The sequence below is a fragment of the Taudactylus pleione genome, unplaced genomic scaffold, assembly GCF_031769625.1.
Source record: "Taudactylus pleione unplaced genomic scaffold, aTauple2 ptg000471l, whole genome shotgun sequence".
Classification (NCBI taxonomy): Eukaryota; Metazoa; Chordata; class Amphibia; order Anura; family Myobatrachidae; genus Taudactylus; species Taudactylus pleione.
In genome coordinates this window covers 1,695,869-1,718,167 of record NW_028284873.1, presented here as the reverse complement: position 1 = coordinate 1,718,167, position 22,299 = coordinate 1,695,869, and the positions used below count along the sequence as shown (strand labels likewise).

The 22,299-nt window shown below is 42.3% G+C and overlaps 1 protein-coding gene across 1 annotated transcript in view; it reads right to left on the bottom strand.

Annotated features, from left to right (window-relative positions):
• PARM1 (prostate androgen-regulated mucin-like protein 1) overlaps positions 1–16,381 on the bottom strand; it is a 144,273-nt gene extending 127,892 nt beyond the window's left edge. The window contains exon 1 of the mRNA XM_088448880.1: positions 16,028–16,381. Coding sequence (XP_088305006.1) covers positions 16,028–16,112 — 85 coding nt within the window. The 5' untranslated portion in view covers positions 16,113–16,381. The remainder of the gene's footprint in view (positions 1–16,027) is intronic.
• Positions 16,382–22,299: the final 5,918 nt, after the last annotated feature.

The window sequence follows — 22,299 nt, the reverse complement described above, 5'->3', positions numbered from 1 at the left end:
AATAAATATTCTGTTGTGTGATAATTGACCATAAAAAAGTCTAGTACTGTATGATATTTTGGGACACAATGACATGAAATTTGCAAGGTTTTACAATCTGCATGAATTAACAGCTGTTGCTAAGATAAATGGGGAATTTCAAAGACGTAAAACATAAGATAGCTGAGACTAATTACTCACATTTCTTAAATGTATACATTTACAAGAACAGACTATAGAGGACAATATAAATAGAGATGAAAGGTCCTGTGAGCTTATGGGAATTTAAACTGCTTTGCTTAAGTTGGCACAATAAGAGACATCAATATTATACTGAAATACTGGGCATTCTATAAATTGCTGAGATGAAAATAGACTAAAAATGTAAAGTGTATCTATTTTTTAAATCCGATTTCCGAACTTACAACAGGCCCGAGCCGGGATTTGGTTCTACTCGGAACCCCAAAAGTGATCCAAGCCAGGACTCGATTCGACTTGGAACCCCTAAGTTCGGGTTTGTTCATTTTTCAGGAAAACTGGACCGCACATCCATAAAATATAATAATATCTACAGCAGTGATTCCCAACCTCGGTCCTCAAGGCACACTAACAGTCCTGGTTTTGGTGATATCCAGGCTTGAGCACAGATGGTTAAATCAAAATAACTGAGGTACTAATTAAGTCACCTGTGCTCCAGTATGGCTATCCTCAAAGCCTGGACTGTTAGTGTGCCTTGAGGACCGTGGTTGGGAACCCCTGATCTACAGTATATATATAAAAAGCTAACTCTGCTCCTTACCTCTATGGGGGGAATTTAAGTTTGCTGCGCATCGGCAGCCGCTAGATGGCGCCAGATGGAGCAATTCAATTGTTGCTTCGTTCAGGTGCGAACATCTGCCGCCGCTGACATTTCTACTCATAGCCCCCCGAGCTGGTGAACAGCAATGACCGAAATAGTGACCCATTTGAGCGCTCAAACAGGACTTTCACAGAAACGACAATCTCCCGTAATTTTGACTGGCTGCTAAGTGCTAACTAGTAATAATGTTCTATAGCAGGTGTGCATACGTGTTAACGTGTTGCCAACTATTTTACACAGCATCTTGAACATATGCAATGTCTGAGGCATGCAGTAAATTAATTTCGTAAAGAACTTTTTCTAGTTTTTAGTTATCCCATATGGTTGAGAGAAGCTAGTCAGACTAAGTCAGACTCCCAACTATGTATCTTTAGTGGAGATTGGGAGGGGGCATTTTGGTTCTCACCTCACTAAATTTTTCTCAGGATCTTGCTCTTGGAGGGGAGCAAAAGCTTTTTTTCTCTGACAGGAGTCTAGGGTGTCCTCAGTCCTGTTAGACCAGAGTGCAATAAGGAGTAATATTACCAGTCCATGTGAGACAATCAATACAATCTTCTTAAAGCAGATTTTAATCCTGAAATGAGCCTTTTAGAATCCCCTCAATACTGCACCCCATCGGCAAGGTCCAGTTAAAGGAACAATCGGTTGTGGCCAGCCGAGGATTTCCTACAGCTACCCCTTATTGCACACTGATCTAACAGGACTGAGGGCCTGATTCAGAGTTGGGAATAGAGTGAGATATCCCTCTCAACTGATCATCTTGGTGAAGCCATGCTGCACTGCAGGTGGGGCAGATTTAAAATGTGCAGAGAGATTTAGATTTGGGAGGAGTGTTTCCAAACTGACATCTAAATTGTAGAGTAATAATAAAGCTGTGCAGTATTTGTGGGCTACATTCAAAAGCAGCCAGTATTTACCCAAATGTAAACAAATTTATGTATTTACACCCCTTGCATTGCAATATGGTTTGCCAAGGTACACAGTTAAGTGCTATCTCTCTCTCTATTCCCAAATCTGAATCAGGCCCTGAGTTCCAATATCCCGGCCATGCTCCATATTTGGACTAATGACTATTGGATTACACCATTTTTATATAAGGGAATTTCCTATTGAGTTCATAATTTTTATTCTGATTACACAGTACAATTATCAACCTGACACCTGACCTTTTTATTTATTTTCATTTATAAATAGACATTTTTTATATATCAAGCCTTATCATTATCATAATATACCACTAGCGCTCTACCTTTCTTGGTTTGCTATTGATAATCAAGTATTCAAACCCTCAATATACAGCTACTCTGGTGCATTTGGCAGTGCCATAATTGGGTCCTATTGTTTGTCTACATACATTTCTCATAGCCTTTTTATCAAGAGGAAGAGAAAACACAAAAACCATAGCCCTGTTTTCAAAAGAGTGGGAGGAGAGTGCGGCAGATATCTGGACTTTTCTCTGACAGAAAGCGCTCTGTGATAGCGTGCAGGACTCATCTGAGTGGTGGAGGAAGCACACATAATAGGAAACCTGCTGGCTCTTCTGAGGATCCTTTGAGGCATATTTATTAACATTATTTAAACTAAAATAATAATAGTATCACATAAATGTATTAAAGGGCAATTGGAGTAGTTTTCATGAAAAACTTCTCCAATCTCTTCAATTCATATATTTTTAGTAAGCAGATCACATTTCCCATACTTGTAATGGGAAATGTGATCTGCTCAGATCTACTAAGTTTCAATTGTAAAAGAAATACCGGGGAAAGCCCTGTGATAACAATGCTATCTTCAGTTGGCAGGTAGAGCAGAGCCGGGCCCCAGTGATCAGCTGTGTGGTCTAAATAGACCCCAAACTGATTACTGTATAAAAAAAATAGTTTAAAAACAAACACCTGCAGTGGGACAGGCAATCAATGACCTCCTCTGACCGGTGGATCAGCGGAACTGCCGTCACTTTCCTGCATCTCAGCTGATTGCAGCGTCAACAGATTCGCCAGTTAGAATAGGAGGTCACCGCTCAGCCCCCCAGTGTAGGTAAGTCCTCATATTCTTTTTTACTGGGGGGAGGGGAAGTGTCAACGGCGGGGGACAGCGGATGCCGGTGGAAAGGGAAGCAGCGGTGTGGGAGCAGCGAGTGCAGGTGGGGGGGGCGCGTCGGGTGCCGATGGTCTGGTAGTGGGAACAGTAGAGGCGGCAGGAGCCGGGCAGCAGCAAGAGGAGCCAGGGCAGGCACAGCGGCAACAGGAGAGAAGGTAGACGGTCACCAGTTCCAAAGAGCTGGGGGAACAGGCAGCAGCAGAGGCGGCACATGCACAAAGTCAGTCTCACTGTATTTTTTCCAAACAAATACATTTAGAACTGTGCAGAGGGATTTGCAGGGACAGAGCTTTCTTACAAGCTCTGTCCCTGCTTGACAATTTTGATACATTCTTGTAAAATTTCCTAAATTAGTAATGCGAATTTAGGCGAAAATATCACACCACAATCATATTTTAAATGCGGATTGTGGTAAATAGGCCCCTTTAAGATGGGAACAAAATATCTTACTGACTCCATACTGACAATCAAACTACTCCCTGGATCAACACAGCCTCATAAGTGTTTATTTTCGACAGTGGCCATTAAGTTCCTGCTTTGATAAGTAGATGTCTAATTCTTTCTAGAGTCTGAGAAGAGTATATGCCAATAAAAATCTGATCTTCGTGTAACCCTTGGATCTACAATATCGCAGATTTTTATTGTATCACAGCAGGATATACTGAATACTGTATATGACTTTATTGAGTTTGTTACATGTGACAGTGTACATATTAGGAAGATGGCTAATGCAGATTGATTTTTTCCCAGCTTATACTTTTTCCCTGTTCTTGTTATATGAATTGCTGAATATTATTTATTAATAATGAGTTATTATGTAGCCTACAGCCAGAGTGCATGTTTTACTGAACAAAAGACATATCAAGAATTATGATATATTATACTGCAGTTGCCAAATTTTCAGAGCTCCATTCTGGGAGATGCACTGGAAACTCTGTGAAGTCAGGGGCGGATAGAAAGACATAATGGCTGTATTATTATAAGGCTAAAGCACGGGGGCCCTGCAGGCCTAGGGGCCCTGTAGGGAGAAGTTGCAAGGCACAATCTAAGTCAGCTGAGGTTTGTTGTGAGACAATAGTGGGAGACAGCGGGACCAATAGCCAACTTGCACCAGAGTTGTTATACCTCCATTTGAGGACACTTGACCATCGCCATCTCAGCTGCTGTCACCGCTACTACCTGGAGAAAGTACTCCCTCCTCCTGACCTCAGCACACACAGGGATAGGAGATTCCACAGAACTCACGGGATTTCTGACTGCCCACTAGAAAGCCACCACCGAGTGCAGAGCAAGGATACCCCAGCATAGGGGCGGATTCCATCAGAATTGCATCATTTGGCTCTTCCCCCTCCTGATTGACCCGCAAATTGTGGCAGTTTCACACTGGGGAGGGGCCCAATGATATGCTGCCAGCCTGCCAGCTCTGCAAGGTAAGGCTGTGTGTATAAAGTATATATGTGTGTTTAATGTATGTGTGACATACTGTATATATGTGTGTATATATGTGTGTACATATCTGTGTGTATGAACATAAATATATATATATATATATATAAATATTTATATATACACAGTATATGTATTTGTGTGCGTGTGTAATCCCCCCATGAAAAATCCTGTGTTTGCCCCTGCAAGGAACACCCTACAAGAGCTGACTTATCTGAATCCAGTCACTTCATTATTGCCTTAGATACCATACACTCTGCTTGATTTCCTCTGATTAATTAGAGGCAGAAACATACATGTATCACACTGATCTGTGAATGTTTCTGCAAGATGCTCTGATCAGGAGGTAGTCTAGTCAAAATTTCTATTTTTAAAGTTTATTTAGATAATACCTGTGATTATAATCATGATTCTTGGTAAATTCCCGTTTTGTATTCCTTTCTATGTAAAGTGCCTGCGAGTTTGGCCTATGGTGTATTTATTTGTATTTAGATTTTCACTCGTGTTTTGCAGAAAGTTTCAAGATTTCTCATCCGAATTTGCCTTTAGTAAATTTGCGAATTGTAAAAAATGGCCAAACAGACCCGTGAATGACATCTCGACCACACATGATTCTTAGTGAATTTACCCCTAGTAGTTGTTAGTAGTATCCAAGATGCTGTTCAGGCACAACTAGAAAGGAGCATATTCTTGTGCTGAGTTTGGCATTTAGAAGAATATTTTTTTATATATTAGTGCTCGTATAACAATCTATTCTCTGCCAGCTCTGAGGGAGACAGATCAGGAAGGAGGAGCTGCAGAAAGAAAGGGGAGGGATCTGAAAAAAGAAATGAACCCTTTTCAGAACTTGATTGATTAGGGTAAATCAAAATCCCATTACAGACATGGGAACTATAGTTATAGGACAGTCCCTTTGCGATTTTTATGTAACACAGGAGATTTATGCAAAATATTCTGCGTTAACCGTTTGATATATTTATGCTTAATTTGAAATAAAATTGAATATGTACGAAAAGTATTATTTCTGCAGTTTTTAATAGAAAAATTGGTTGATAAATATGCCACAAAATGTGGTAATTGTCATTATTTACTATTGAAGATCATTCAGAGCCAGGAGTGTAGGGATAGTGTAATGGGTATACCATACAAAATATTCTTATAGGTACAGTAAAGAAAATTGTGAAAATATGGAATTCATTATATTAGCACTGTGAGACTTTGACATTTTCTAAGCTCAGGTGCCCGATACATAACTATCTATGAATCGTAGGCATGGCCACCTCAACAGGCACAGTAAGGCATAATATGTAGAAGAATTAACACATACTTGCCAACTCTCCCTGTCAGGGAGACTCCCTGAAATAGCATCAATCTCCCTGTCTCCCTGAAGAGGCCAGTAATCTCCCTGATTACACCTTACCCCCATTATGAAGCTGTCATATATAAAAATAAACAGATATATTTACATAATTAGTATCATTTCCCTGCATTGGTTATAAGGCACAGTGATCCCTATGGCTACATGCATTTTCTGTAATGTGTCAGTATGTTTTCATTAACAAATAGATCTTACTAACTGCTTTGGAGCTTGTTTACATGTGGACGTAAGTCAGGTTTATGACACCTCTCACATGTAGCAGTACACGCCCACTTTACTGCCGCGCTCATAGGTGGTGTTTTCACAATCTCCCTGAAATGCTTTTTCAAAAGTAAGCAAGTATGGCTAACAATAATCACCTAATATCACAACCAAGTGTCTTAAATGTATAAGCTGAAAAACTATAAAATTAACACAGTTCACGGTACGGGAAACTTTCAGTATCCCGGCACAGGGGATGCCAGCACTTAGAATACCGATGCCAGAATCCCGACACCTGTCAGAATACCGGCGCCGGCATCCCGACTGCCAGCATCCTGAAGGTAAGTAGCAGGGTTGGGGGAGGATTAGGGTTAGGCATTAGGGGGAGAGTTAGACACTAGAAGGAGGGTTAGGCACTAGGGGGAAGGGTTAGATGCGGGGAGGGGGAGGTTAGGTTTAGGCACTAGGGGGGGAGGTTAGGTTCAGGCCTAGGGTAGGAAGAGTGTTAAAATACCTCCTGACAGATGTCGGTATCCTAACCCTGTCGGGATGCTGGCTTCAGGTTTTGGCCATCGGGATCCCGAGTGCCGGCATCCAGTACCCATCCCCATGGTACTACTGCTACGTCTATCAGATGATGAATTAACCATAAAATCACCAGAATTTTTTTTTAATTATCATTTTCCCACCAAAAGAACATCTGCACAACAATCTTGTGAAATTGTCGGGAGACTCATGTTTGTGCAAGTTACACGCTATAAATTAAGCTTATTTGAAAAACTAAAGGACTTTTAGGATAATAAAGCATGTTACAAATCGAACAATGGATCTAGAATGGCAAATGAAAGAGATATGTAAATATGTCAATCATCCCTATTTGACTAACTGCCAAATGATTCACATAATAAATATTTAATATCAACATGTCAACTGCTATCAGCCATGAAGTTAGAGGTGTCCATTTCTTCCTATGAAAGCAAACTATTTACAAAAAGTCACACTGTGGATTAAATTTAATCCTGCTTTTCAGTAAACACAAGTGTGAACTAGTGAATACCTAAAACCAGATGGTATACTGTAATTTCATGGTAAACTTACTTTCGGGTTTAGTGGTATTTTTATGTAAGACATACTTGCTTACTCCTGAATTTTGTAAGCCCTCCTCCTGGAGCCACTTTACACTCTTCTAAAATGGGTGCCAGGATGATGCCAATTCCGTCATTAAGGCCTGATCCCCGTTGAGTGATGATGAAATTAATGTAATTGCGTGATGACGCATACTGCAATGTCACTCTCCTGATGGGAAGGTCATAAAGTAGCAAATATGTTATAAGATAATTGCGTAAAATAAACGTATAGATGTGACTAAACCAAGCAGTATTGAAATATTTAATTGAATGATTGGGAACTTTCTAAAGTAGAAGAATGTTACATTTAGTAGCCTATGTATTAATAATTGCGGGATATTTTCATTAAAAATGAAAATATCACCACTATGAACAAAGGGGAACTCGCAGGGACAGCAGTTGCGTCTTTTACGGATACCTGCCGACTCTCCCGCTATGGCTGGGAGGTTCCCGAAAATTGGGTGGTGCTCCTGGCCTCCGCAAGAGAGAGCAAGATCCCGGTTTGGCCGCCACCCCAACTTCTACCCCCCCCCCCTCACCACTTCCCCACTTACCTTGTGGTCTGGAGGAGTCCAGTGACGCAATTCGCCCCCTGCTTTACAATGCCGGAAATCTTTGCATTGTATAGTCGGGGGCGGGGGCGCAATCGTGCTGTCTCATCCCCATACAGCCCACCATTGCCATTGCCACACCCCGTACAGTGCCAACCTTGCTGCCCCCTCCCGAATTGGGTAGCCAGAAAGTCGGCAAGCCTGTTTTAAGTTTGTGAAAGACTTCTCCTGTGGAAGTTGACACTGCGCATGTACAGTGCCAGGCTCCACCGCCGGCTGGAGGCTGCCGAAGAAAGATCGAAAGATATTTCTCCTGCTCCTAAGTCTCCAGAGGCTTACAGTAGTCTGAAAAGCATCGCCTTTTGAAGTCTGGTACATAGTGCAGATATCGTAGAACCCATTGATTATAATGGGAACTGTGATCTGCATTATGTGAAATCTCCTGCATTGTGCAACAAGTCACAAAATTATGCAGAAACTGCAGTTTTTACATATTTTTTATGAAAACAAACCTTGATACATAGTAGTCTACTCATTATGTTAATTATAGGGGGCCCGGGAGGCCCCAATAATAAAGTATCCAACTCGCTTCGAGCAGTGGTCGATACACAATTTCTTGAACTATTCACCATTGTTCCGGTGTGAAGATAGCTCATCTGAAGATCAGCAGTCTCCACGATCCCTATGGTAATGCTGCTGCACATGCGTGAACGTTGGTTCACGTATGCACGTCCTCCAGTGGAAGGAGTCAAATGGGGGCGGAGTAGCCCCTCTTCACATGCCGGGACTCCTACCTATAGCAAGGAGCTGCGGTTCGAGAACAAACACCATCTAAAGAAAAGTATTACTTTGTTGTTTTTATTCCAATGAAGAATCCGCTACTGTACCTCAAACTATGCATTGGCTACAACCTTTCAAACAGTTTTTGCTATATAAAATAAATAAATGCAATACTTCATATTGCTTATTATGGCAGTATATTCTTTAGTTACATTACTGTAAACATTAAAACCTATTTTGCTTGATGTATGATCAACTAATCCTGTTTGACTCGTGTGACTTTTCCTTAACATTTAGCAGTGAACAATATTAAAAACATTATGCATGATCATCTTTTTTCCAGGACCTCTCAACATTGTGCAAATAATGTTGTTTCATACCCACTGCCTCTGAGAGCAGAATGCTAGTGCTCTATATTGTTTCCCATAATGGATTAGTAACAGAAATGTGAGGGAACCCTGGGCCACTTTCCACCCAGGTGAACGTGATCAGTCTTCTAATTGTCCATCTAACAGATTGATGCGCTACCCGTGGTGTGTACAGTTTTGATGCCCACAGTAAACCGGATAAAGAGAAGGGGATCTGGTTTTCTGAGACATTTAGGGGTTTATTCATCAATACATAATTATCACTAGTGATAATTATGTTTTAAACTCACTGCGAGTTTAAACAAGCTTTCATGCCTCATTGCCTAAAGTATCGCTTCTGAAAAGCTGCTCTTTTTGTAAAGTCAGCTTAAGGACTTCCTCAAACTGCGTATACATCGGAGGTGCCATTCCCCCACCCGCGCTGATCGCGACATCCCTGCTGCTGTCTGTAACCACAGACCACCCCCAGCCAGTCTCTGCCACCAATGTCTGTCCGCCGATGTGGTGTCTTCCCCGGATCCTCTCACCTATCTCCTTGCAGCGGCAATGTGGAGCCTGGACGGAAAGAGCAACTGAGGTGAGACGAAGCAGCATGGGAAACAATGGGCTGTGGTGCCGCGTAGCTCCCGGAGTTATGCAGATACAGCAGGTAGGGATCTGAATAGATCCCTCTGCTGGCTGCAGAGGCGGTAAATCTTCACAGATTAATGTGAGTGTTCTTTTTATTTGTTTATAAGATAATTATTTGTCTAGGACTATCTGCATGTCATTCTTATTATTTTTGTATATACTTTAAGCATTGTATCATTCTCATATTAAACTTCATTTAATAAGCTTGGTCTATGTGATTCTTATTGGATCGATTTTGCCTGTGGATTCGGCTAACTATGATAATGATAAGTGGGACTTATGTAATTGCCTAGGGAGATCAGAGTGGGGGATGAAATGAAGCCACAGGGAGAGGGGGATGGGTTGATGGGGAAACCGTGTTCAAAAAGTGTATTAAAGACATAAAAGTTTAAATAAAATTAACCCCCTGAAGAAGTACATGTGGATAAAACTCATTGACTGTGCACAAGCATGGACTGCCCAACACAAAAATTAGGCTTGGGGTTGTGGATGTACTTACTGTGACCTGATTGGAAACGTCCTGGAATCTCTTCTAGCAAATACCTATCAGTTTGTTTGGAGTTGTGCAATTCGCCCCCAGTTATGTGAATTTTATTTAAACTTTCACGTATGTTTTTAATTCAAGTTTTTAATCAAATATGGAGGATATGAACCGTACATGAGAGACTGTCTGTGGAAGATGATCTTTATTCTGCTAGTAGCCGTATTTAATGTATCCCATTGTTCAAAGCTATTCTAATTACATCCTGTGCTAAAAGTATAATAATAAAAACTGCTAAAAGTTCAAGAGTATATGTTAAAAAAATTATGCTGGTATCCAATTAGCTGCGATCAGCAAAAATTGGGGATTTTACACCAATAATCCCCATTTTTCGCCTTTTTTTCCCAATATCCTATTTTTTCAGAAAAAAAAATATATATATTGTCCGAAAACCCATAGGATCCGTGATAGGTTCACATACCTATCACGGATCTACGTATGTATTATTGCCATTGCGGCTGTCGAAAAACTGCAGTTTTCGTGGGGTGGCAGTAGATATATGCTGCAGTACCCGTTTACATTCCCAAATGCAACCCTATAGGTTTCTATGGTGGCTGCTAAAATATGAAATTTGGCAAACTTGTCCCCAATAGCTAATACCATCTTTAGGGTTACATTGTGCAATTTTTTGGGAGAGGGACCCTAGGGATCCCACCCCAGTAATGTTTTATTGCATATGTGCAGTAAAGAACCAGGACTCTTATGTGATTATTTTATTCCCACCCCAGTAATGTTTGATTGCATTATGTGCAGTAGCGAATCAGGAAGCTTATGAGATTATTTTTTTTCTTACTGATTGCAGTAACACAAGCTCTTAAAAGAGCCTGTTTCATGATGATTGTAGCATAGTAAATTCCAGTGAAAAAACATTTATTATTGTAGTTGTTATTTACAGCGATAAGGAATCGTAATTTTCTGGTGTGGATCACATTTAATATTAAATATGCCCCTATGTAATACCCATTTTACACTGACCAAATAACCCAGGTTATTACAATGTGAACCCGGCTCATGGCTCAGTGGATACAGGCAATCCAACCCTGGTAGCGAGCAGGGTTGGACCTGGGAAGGACTCGGGCTACGGGGCAGTGTAAACATGTGACTGCATCATCTGAACATGGTTCTGTTTACAGCATAGGAAAAGCCTCCTGACCAGCGCTTGTAGATAATGTCATCTCCAAGCACCAGCAGAAAAGTTAACACTGTACCTGTGGAATAACCCTGGTCAGAGCTGCAATGTGAATGGGGTCTGTCCCGTGTCTGTCCGGAGTTGGAACCGTGTTCCAAAACCAGAGTCAGACCTGGGATTATGGTGTAAAAGGGGTATAAGTGAGGCAAAAGTTTTGCATAAGTCAGATAATGGCTAATGAAAGCACCATTCACTTGATTGTCATTACATTTACATTGTTTGAAAAACAAGCTAAATGTTTGAGGCCTCTCAAAATGACACATAAATCTGTGTCAATTTAAATCACCAATCTCACTTAACATTCGTATATTCTATACCATTAATTTAGCTGATGGACCAAAATGTGGTCTGTAATGCTGTAATAGAAAATCTACAATACAATATGATAATAAATCGCTAAGTATAGTACAAATCATTGAGTACATAATCCTATAAATACAATATGTAGTAAGTAATATGAATGTGTCTGATTATGTATACAAATAGTATGACACTATTATTCTATTTACAGCAGTAGACATGACGCTGTTGAGATTATAGTCTAGGATCTCTACTACACAAACTCAGTATTAACCTACAAGTTTGTATATATATATATATATATATATATATATATATATATAAAATGTCTGCATATGTAGTGTCAAAAAGGAGTATAAAATGAGACATACATCTGATAGCATTGCACATTGCATATCGAAGAATTGGATAAAATAACCTAATACAACTAACTGCCTGTGCCTCCCCATTAAAGTTTTGGTGGTTAGTTAGCCAAGCTTACAGTGAGACTCACAAACACTTTGCATGTTGTATACAGCACTCTAAGTTATGGATGCAAATATGATGCACACAGATGTGTCCTGCTACATCTTTGGTGCGTATGCAGCAAATAGCGCCACTCATGTCGTGAGGCGTGAGCCTGCGAGCGGATACGCGCACTGCGTTCGCACCCTCGCCACCATAGGACTACATAGTGTGATCGCACTGTGCGCCATAGCGTACCGCAGCGTGGCGCAATGTGCACACACATTTGTAGCGCGATCGGCAAACATGTAGCTGGACACATCTGTAATCAGTAATTAATATTGTCATTATTTATTTAAATATTTTACATATAGCGACATATACAAATAATATATATTTAACTCAGTTTCTTTTAATTAATTAATGTATGATTTTCATCTTTCACACCCCAATTCCTGAGACACATCCAGTCTTGCAATGTAAAAACATCTATGCACCCAAGGTCCTTGTTGGGATACAATGAATGCATACTTTATATCAAGAAGGTTTCCCCAAAAGTGGACAACCCCTTTAAACAGATTATGGGCCTGATTCAAAGCCGCTCGTAAGCGGCCGCTCGTTCGCTCCGAGCGATGTTTGCCCAACTGTGCATGCGTACGGATCGTTATACGCATGCGCGAACCAGTCAGTGCGGCCGAAATTCATGTGCTCGCAAAATAGCGAATGCCTGATAATTTGAGTGACAGGAGGAGGCGTATGTGGGTGGTAACGGGGGAAGGTGCTTGAAAACGGGGAGTGGAGATCCGAACGCAGGCGTGCTTAAAGGTCAAAACGGGCGTTTTATGAGTGTGCATAATTAATACAGCAGCGTCATTGACCACGTCACTGGGTTATTTTATAGCCAGAACTGCTTGCAAAATTGTGGTAGCAAAAACCAACCACAAGAATAGCGAGCAGTTCATACCCTGGTCGATGTACTCGATTAATCTAATAAATAGCGGACATGACGTAGGATGCGAGCAGCCAGGGGGCGTATTTTTTAAAAAAACGACCGCAAGTTTTGTTCGCTCGTTCAGACATAGAGGCGTGAACAGACCGCAAAGAGCGAACGGTTCATTTGAATAGCCACCCCTTTTTTCTGAACGAATGACCGCAAATAGCGTCCGGCTCTGAATCAGGCCCTATATCTTTTATTAAAATCAGAAACCTAAAATAAACCAACATAAAACACCCAATCTTTATTAAACAAAGCAAGTTGATCAGGTATATGAAACATGAAGATCTTACTTAGGGCCTGATTCAGAGCCGCTCGTAAGCGGCCGCTCGCTCGTTCGTTCCGAGCAATGTTCGCACATCTGCGCATGCGTATGGGTCGTAATGCACATGCGCCAACCAGTCAGTGCGGTCAGAAAACGTGTGCTCGCAAAATAGCGAATGCCTGCCAATTTGAGTGACAGGATGAGGCGTTAGTGGGTGGTAACAGGGGAAGGTGCTTGAAAACGGGGAGTGGAGATCCGAACGCAGGCGTGCCAAACGGTCAAAACTGGCTTTTTAAGGGTGTGCATAATTAACAAAGCAGCGTCATCGACCACGTCACTTGGTTGTCTTTTAGCCTGAACTGCTCGCATGATTGCGGTAGGAAAATGCCACCACAAGAATAGCGAGCAGTTCATACGCCTTTCGATGTACTCGATTAATCTAATAAATAGCGGAGATGACGTATGATGCGAGCGGCCAGGGGACGTCTTTCCAAAATAGCGAGCGCATGTTTCGTTCGCTCGTTCAGACATAGAGGCGTCAAAAGACCGCAAAGAGCGAACGCTTAATTTAAATAGCCGGCCCCTTTTTCAGAACGACCATCCGCAAATAGCATCCGGCTCTGAATCAGGCCCTTAGGGGGTCAATCCAATTAGCCGTGAAGGGTGTGAGTTGCCGTTGCAATGGCGTTAAAAAATCGGCAATGGACCGTCACCTTGCACCCTTCACAGCCTGCTCTGAGCCCGAATTTGCAGAATTTTGCCTCCAGCCTGCGTAAAGTGCGGTCATTGCCACGATGACTCGCGCCGGCGAGATCATCGCGGCTAATAGGTTCGATGTTTACTGTATGCCAACTAAGCAGCCTACCAAAAGGCAAGTAGCATTTACAGTATATATCTGTTATTTTAGTATATATTTGCTCATTAGTGCCACATATTAATAAGAATATGAGGCCTACATTTATCCTATCCTTTGAAAACAACATGTCACACTGGTTTGGGAAGATTGTTGCGTCACACAAAATTTTATGTATTCAACTCCTGAAAGCTAGGACTCTCCAGCTGTTGTTAAGTATCCAACTAGCCCACTCTTCAACCAGCCAAGGGTCTTTTCCAGGACCCATGGCTGCTTCTATTTTTTTTATTTACAAATTTGCTAAATAAGATCATCCAGCATTAAATGTAGTGCTACAGGCTCTATTCTTTCCATAATCACAATGGAACAGTTATAAAAGTTCCCACTCTTGATGCGGAGATGAGCTGAACTACAATCAAATTGCATTTCCTCCCTGAATGGAGTCGTTCATGACAGCAGGAAAACTGTTACCAGAGAAGATTGCAATGAGGAAATATATGCTGTAACTAATGATGGCTGGGCCAGACAAGCAATTCTATTTGCGAAATGACTGTTGGATTAAATCGGAAAGTAACATTATTAAGCATTATCTCAGTGAACATATTCTTGAAATAGTCTTATGTTACGGATTAGTCCTGATTTTCCACTTGGGGTAAAACCAGGGTCTTGGATTTTTGTGCCAGATTGGCTTGTAGCTGGTTGATGTTGTTTCTGTTTGAGGATTAATGTAGATAAGAGGCCCTATCCTAAAGAGATTTCTTTTTAAATACACCTCTAATCTGTAAAAAAGCAAAAGCAGTTTTAATTGAAAGTGCAGCTGTCCGTCTGTGTCTACTGACAATAAGTACAGATAGAGTGGATGTTCCTTGTGGGTATGTTGAGCAGATTACAATAGCTTTCTATCTTTGGAAGACAGTTTTCACAAATATCTTATTTTATGTCACTATCAGTGTGTTAACGGGATTGAAATACCGGCGGCTGTTTAGCTGACCGAAAGTCCGACAGGAGGAGATCCCGACGAAGGAAGGTAAGTATCTTAGCCCTATCCCCCCCCCCCCTAAACCTCCCTTGGTGGTGTCTAGCCCTAAAACTCCCAATGTGGTGCCTAACCCAAAGTCCCCCCAGGGGTGACTATACCTAAACCCCCTTCCCACACCCTAAACCTAACCCTCCCAGGGGGGTGCATATCCCTAACATCCATCCGGTGGTGCCTTATGCTAACCCCCCCTTTCCCCCACCTAACCCTCCCTGGGGGGTGCCTAACCCTAAGTCCCCCCAGGATGTGCCCAAAACCTAACCCTCTCTTCCCCAGCTGCGGCTCATACTTTCCTGCCTCCGGTCTCTTAAGATCGGGATGCCGGCTGACGGGATTCCAACGCCGGTATCCTGATTCGTGCAGAGATAGCGGCGTCGGCATTTTGCCCGGCAGCGGATGCTGACGTTGGTATATCGACCACCAGCTTCTCGTCCGCTGGGTTATTAACTACATCCCGTATAACCGGCTCATGTGCATGGCCAATTACACTGCTATCCTAAAAGTGTTTTACGTTACTATCAGTGTGTTGTTGTATACCCAACTCATGTGCATTGCCAAGTACAGTGCTATTCACAAAGTCAGTGACAATGCAGTTTGGTTTTTAACAAAAGCACTGCTTGCACTTTCTGACCCCCTCATCAACGTGACTGTAATACACGTGTAAGTTTTACATATAAACTGTATACATCATGTGTGTGCATGTTTGTGTGTGTATATATAAACAGAAACACACACACACCTACCTACCTTTTTTCAGGTGTTCTTTTACATGTGCACCAGCTACAGACCTGGCTTTATGCTGCCACTGATACCAATGCTATTGTGGGAGTACTGTGTACAGCATGACACATTATTGCAGACTGTCACCATTACACATCACGGCAGTGATCACTATAACCACCTGCTCTGCTCACTCACATCATCCCACACACAGCAGCAACAAGTTACCACATACACACACGGGGAAGTTAGAAAACATAGCACATTACCAGATAATAGGAGCAGGCATGCAATCGCTGTCCTGCAGATCATCGCGGCCTCTGGACTCTGGACCCTATGGTGTTTTAAATCCATGTTGCGTTAACGCAAAGGAGCACAAAGTAGGCGAGGGGCAGTGCTGTCCTTGTTGCTGCGATCCTGCGAGGGCTAGAACTGCTGAAGAATAAAACCTGAGATGGAAGCTGGCAGGCAAAGCATGAAAATCAGGTGTATCACAGCCTGTGATAGGTAGGGCACCTGTTACTCTGTATCCTCTCATCTACTGTCCATGCTTCCTTATCTGACACACACACTCCGGTATGAGACCCGCCTGCCCATTCCCACGCCTCCCTCTCTGTGTGATCAGTGACACACATTGGTATATACTGTGACAGTGATCAGCCACACGGCGACCTCTTCTGGGCACTCGGCTGCCATCTCATACAGCAGCCAATAGGATGCATTCATACTAGTGGAGGAATAGGTGACAACTCACAACCCCAACTTACATTATGTGGATATAATGATATTAACTTATTTAACGAAGTGATGTTTAACATTCTAACGATATTTATAAGATCTAATTAAAATAACTAAATATATAATAACATAAACAGACCGTGGATGTAACTCATACGGTTTATGAAATATTAATCTGTAAAATGAGGCAGTCTAGTGCTCTGTATTATAGTGATCATTTATAATTGAGGAGGATTGCCCACTCTGCTCTAATTTATAATTATGCTCCTAATTACAAGTTATTTTGATCAGTGAAAAGAAACATCTATGACAGTCACTATTGTTTAGCTAACAAGTATAAAAATTCAGTGGAGCAAGACTTTGTTCTCTTGGAAAATTCCCAAATGTTGCTCAGCTGCAAATCTTGGTGTCAAGTTAATGCTTTAATGTATTGTATTATAAATGAAAAATAAATCATTTAATTTTACTTTGTAATACATTATTGTTTTTTTGTCCTTCATTTTTTATGTATATTTTCAACCTTTATTTAGCGTCTTGCTTGTACTCGGGTACTCCTATGTGGTGAGGTCACTGCATTGTCATAGGTCTTCTTTTAAATGTCTTCATACACAATGTAAGCATTATGTTTAATTGGATGTTGGCTTATCATGTATTTTTCCCACACACACTCTTTGCTTCTGCCTCCCCTCCCCATCCGTACAATGTAAACTCTTGAATAAAACAGATTAAAAAAAAAAAAAAAAAGTTAATATATAAAATAAAATGTATTCAAAACTCACTCTACTGCTCCAGTGGGGATCGGGGTATGTCTCATGTTACTATGCCACTGATACTACTACAGTTCCACTTTTTCAGGAACCAGAGCTCTGTGGTTCAGGAAAGCCCCCCTTCCTTGTGAATGGGTTTGCTGTGTCCCAGCATGTGTGGGGTTGCCTTCCTCACACTTCCAAGCCATAGAAATGGGAGAAGGCAACTCTGGGAGTAGTCTTTGGTAGCTCTGTGCCTGTTTTATGGAGCTGCTGAGGAGGACTTCTAGCACTGGACTCTACCGGAGAGAGAGAGAGAGAGAGAGAGAGAGAGAGAGAGAGAGAGGACTGGCAATATTTGGGCTATTGCAACCCAGTTTGGAATGAGGAACATGGAGACAGGGCTGTAGAGAGCCTGGCCGGGCCCGGGTAAAGGAGGGGGCGAGGCCTAATTGCGGGAGGCGTGGCCACACCCCCTTGAAAAAAACAGAAATGTTTCACTTTTGCAGCGCTGAGTAGCGTAGTGCTGTAAGCCCCCCAGCCCGGCGCTAAGCAGGGGGGGCGCGATCAGTGTGATCGCTCCCTCCCACAGCCATAGGAGACTGCTGCGTCTGCTGCCGAAGCCGCGAGCAGTCTCACACTGCAGCCCAGCACTAGCTGTATGCTGAGCTGCTGTGAGGGAGGGGGGGCGACGCCGGACCTGGGCCCCGCCGGGCCCCTCTAGCAAGCCCTGGTCCGGGTGAACTGTACCCGCTCCCCCCCCTCTCGGCGCCCATGCATAGAGACGTCGAGGAGCAAAGCTGTATAGCTGAGCTCAAAGAGCTGTACCTGAGGATACAGTCACACTGCTGCTCTTAAATCTGGGTCCTGTCCTCCTAAAGGTAAATTCAGCATAGAAAGAGAACCAGTCGTGGATTTTGTTTAGACAGAAGTTTAAATATTTAATTTTACCAGTCCAGATTTAGTAATGCCATTGTGAAGTAGAGGCTTATAATGGCCACAGGGGAAGAACACCCGCACCACCACTGAGTGGTGTGTACCAGGTTTTTTTTAACTATTAGGGGCAGATGTACTAAGCCTTGGCGAGTGATAAAGTGGAGAGAGATAAAGAACCAATCAGTTCCTAACTTTAATTTTTCAAACACAGCCTGTGAAGAGGCAGGAGCTGATTTGCTGGTACTTTATCTCTCTCCACAGCTTAGTACATCTCCTTCAGAGTGAGCAGCATATACTACGATTGAAAATCTTGCTCTATTCCTGCAAAACACCTACAGCAGCTGAATTCCTGTAACTTACACACTTAAACACATAAGAGTATTTAAACATCCTCAGGCAGCCCTGTGTTGAACCCAGTGTCATGAGTCAATGTTCTGCCCTCTACCCAGCAGTCCTGATTCAGAGGGCTAGTCCCAGATACCAGCAAAGAAGTACTGCAGTAGATAGACACACCATACAGAAACAATTGGTGTTCTAAGTGCAGATGAAGTACCTGGTGACGACAGTGATTATACATATACAAATGGAGGCATCCGGTGGTTCACAGTTGAATCGGTGAAGGTCTGGTTATCATGCAGCACCAGTAGAATGAGTCAGTAATGATGGGTTATTGTTGGTAGGAGGACCCCAATGCAAAGTCTCACCGTCCCAGAGGCAGTTTTGATGGAGCAGTCCAGCAATCTTTTCAAATAAAGTGGGCTGATCAGATTGCTGTGGGTGGAATAGGAACCTGTGTAATTATTTTTGTCCTAAGAGTGTTACATTCCAGAAAATGTATAGACATATTTGCCTACGCTCTCAGAATGTCCAGGAGACTCCCAAATCTAGAGTGGCTCTGTCGTACCCCAGGAAGAGTAAGCAAGTCTTGCTCCATAAGTGCACACTTCCCAAGTGAAATCAGCATGTCCATGTGCCTTGATGATGTGATTCCTGCTGAATCATGGTATCGTGGAGCCCCACTTTGCAATGCTCTCTTGGATCCTCCATTCCCCCCACACCTCCCATGGGGTAAACCCTTCCCAGAGGAGGCAGACAAAAATCAGCATGATGGGTATAGAAATGAGACCCAAGCAGTGATTTCTTTTTTCAGGGTGCAAGTCTGGGAGCGCTCTCACAAAGTAAGGAATGTCCTGTAAATGTGCCCCTAAATTTAAATAATCTCATTCCACAAAACAAAGTCTAACTTGTTTGCATCTAACATTGGCCAGTACAGAATTTTTTACCCGTGCAGACAACACCATCTTGGCCTGCAAATTTGTGTGTTTAACATTAAAATACTGTGGATTTATATAATGTGTAACATCACAAAATACATTTATACTTTGAGATAGCAACTACAACTGTATCTGGGGTATGTAACAGCCAGAAACTACTTCTGATGGTAAAGCTGGGTACACACTTTTACGATTGCAGGCTGATCGTGTAAAACTGTCCCGATCAGCCGTGCAGTCTGTCCCCAGTCTGACCCCGTCAGCCGCATACACACTGTGCAGACATAGCACATTGTGTACAGGCTTCTATGGGATCGGGAGGTCGAACTGACAATATTAAACTGTACATAAGATTCGACCTCCCGATCCCGTCCGTTGCAGGAGCGTTAAAAGTCGTTTATCGCCCCTGCATCGGGACAGGGTACACACCTATACATTCCAATGGCCGTTCTCTAGAAATTGGATGAACGGCCCGATGATTGTATAGGTGTATAGGTGTGTACCCAGCTTTACAAGCGGATGTTCAAGACCTAAAGGCTGCCACTAACAACCTGCTTCCTGTGCTGAATGACAAGAATGCTATTGGTGTTGCCTTTATGTAAACACACTGTTGGTATTCTATTGAATACATTTTTTCAGCACTCAGGATTCAGCTTAGATTTCAAGAAAGAGCAAACCATGTAGCTTCCTGTATGAATGCTGCTATATAGGTATTATAAAGGTATATAGCTTTCAGTTTCTATTCCCCGATTAAGTTAGTGCTAAACTGAATAAGGAAACCAGGGTGAATTTCCTGATTAGCTTTTCTCCTTCTGCAATAAGTATCTGTTGTAAGATAGCATATATTATTATTTCTGTTTGGGGATACTTTGGACAGGGTAAGGTAGGGCTTGGTATAAATGTGTGTCACACATAATTTAAAAAAATCCTTTATACAGGAAGCAAAAAAATAAATTAAAGGGGCTGTGCTAGTGTTTCTGGGAGGAATTGAAACAGTGCACAATGGCCCTCATTCAGAGCCGTACGCTCTGAGCAGAGTGTACGCTCTGAATGAGGGCCGGCCTCCATGAAAATGGAGCGTCCTCCTGGACGCTCGTATAGCTGTGGGTCACCACCCACAGGCTATACGAGCGTGCATTTTGATGGCCGCGATGGTCGTGACCATCGCAACCATCGAAACAGCGAGCCGGAGCCTGCGGTTGAGGTTTTCAACCGCAAGCTCCGGAGTGATTTAGGCTCTATCAGAGCCAAAATCACTCCCACTGACATCACTAGTGATGTCAGTGGGCCGGCTTCTGACGGGAGGCGTTCCCGTGGGAACGCCCCCGTCAGGGAGGCACGCCCCCGGCACGCCTACCAAAGGGGGCGTGCTGTCAATCAACATCGACAGCACGCCCCCTTTGATCAGACACAACGAGCGAAGGACTTTCCTTCGCTCGTCGCGTCTGGCGCATGCGCACGACGGAGCTCCCTCCGTCGTGCGCATGCTCAGTCCAGAACATCGACCCACTTGCGAGCGGACAGCCGCTCGCGAGTGGGTCTGAATCAGGCCCAATATCTCTTTTTCGCAAGCACTACCATGGCACATATAACAGTCTCTTGAGATTATAAAGTATTTGAATGCATTACATTCACATACCGGTATATAACAGTCTCTTGAGATTATCAAGTATTGCATTACATTTAGTTGCAATACTTTATCTCCTCTCTCCATCAGCAATTTCTTAAAGCAAAAGTTTCATAGACTTACAGGGGTATTCAATATGAAACGTTAACTTCACTGTCGAAGTTAACGTTTAATATCGGAGTTTTTTCCTGCGTTAAGTCTAGTGCGCGCTCCCGCTTATCCCCGTATTCAATATAAAATTAACGAAAACGGGAAACTCTGAAGTTGGATTTGCGTAAAGTTACGAATTTTTCCTTAAAATAATTGTAAGACCCCCATAAAGTTGTAAAAACATGGGGGAACATGGGAAACATGGGTACCCCATTTTTAACCTTTAATTGAAAGTCGGGAATTTAAATAGCCGCAGCAGGTGTTTTTTTCCCGACATTGAAGAAGTGATGCAGAAGAGCACTTAGGTTATTTTTTTTCATTTTTTTAAGTGGTCCCATCAAATTTGGGGTACATGAAAATGGGTACTTACATATTTTGATGTCCCTAAAGTTAGTTTTTAAAAATTCTGCATTTGTGCACCTGCCACTATAATTCTATTCTTCAAAACACCTGCCGCATACATGCAGAATAGCCCTGAACCTATTTCCCTATTGTTAAACAATTTTTTCCCCATTTTTTTTTTTTTGCACCCCAATTTTTAAGTTAATTTTTTCGGGTGTCCCTATTTTTTTTTTTTTACTTTTTTCGACACAGTTCTTTTTTAAATGTCATTCTCAGGGGTGCAGGCTATTTTTTTTTAAGCCTGCACCCCTAAACCCCAATTCTGCACTTTTTTTCGACACCTATTCAATGGTGAAAACTTATCACCGTTTTTTATCAAAGACTTGTCAAAACTGCGATAAGTCTTTGAAATTGAATAGGGTGTAAAAGTAAAACCTGCGTTAATGACGTCATAATTGCGATATTAACGCAAAAACGATGTTATCGCACCCATATTGAATACCCCTGATAAGGTTCAATAGATTTTTCTCAAGCAGCCACACACCTTTCCAGGCTGGTACCTGTTACTTTTTCACCCTGCTTCCCACAGCATGTAGTCTCTTAAAACATCACATTGATCATCTTCTACTCTACACAACTCAATTTGGCACACGTACCATTTAGAACATATCACTAGCTGGTTGCATAAATGCCCACAGAAATTCTCTGGAATCTGGTCTCCCTGGATTTCT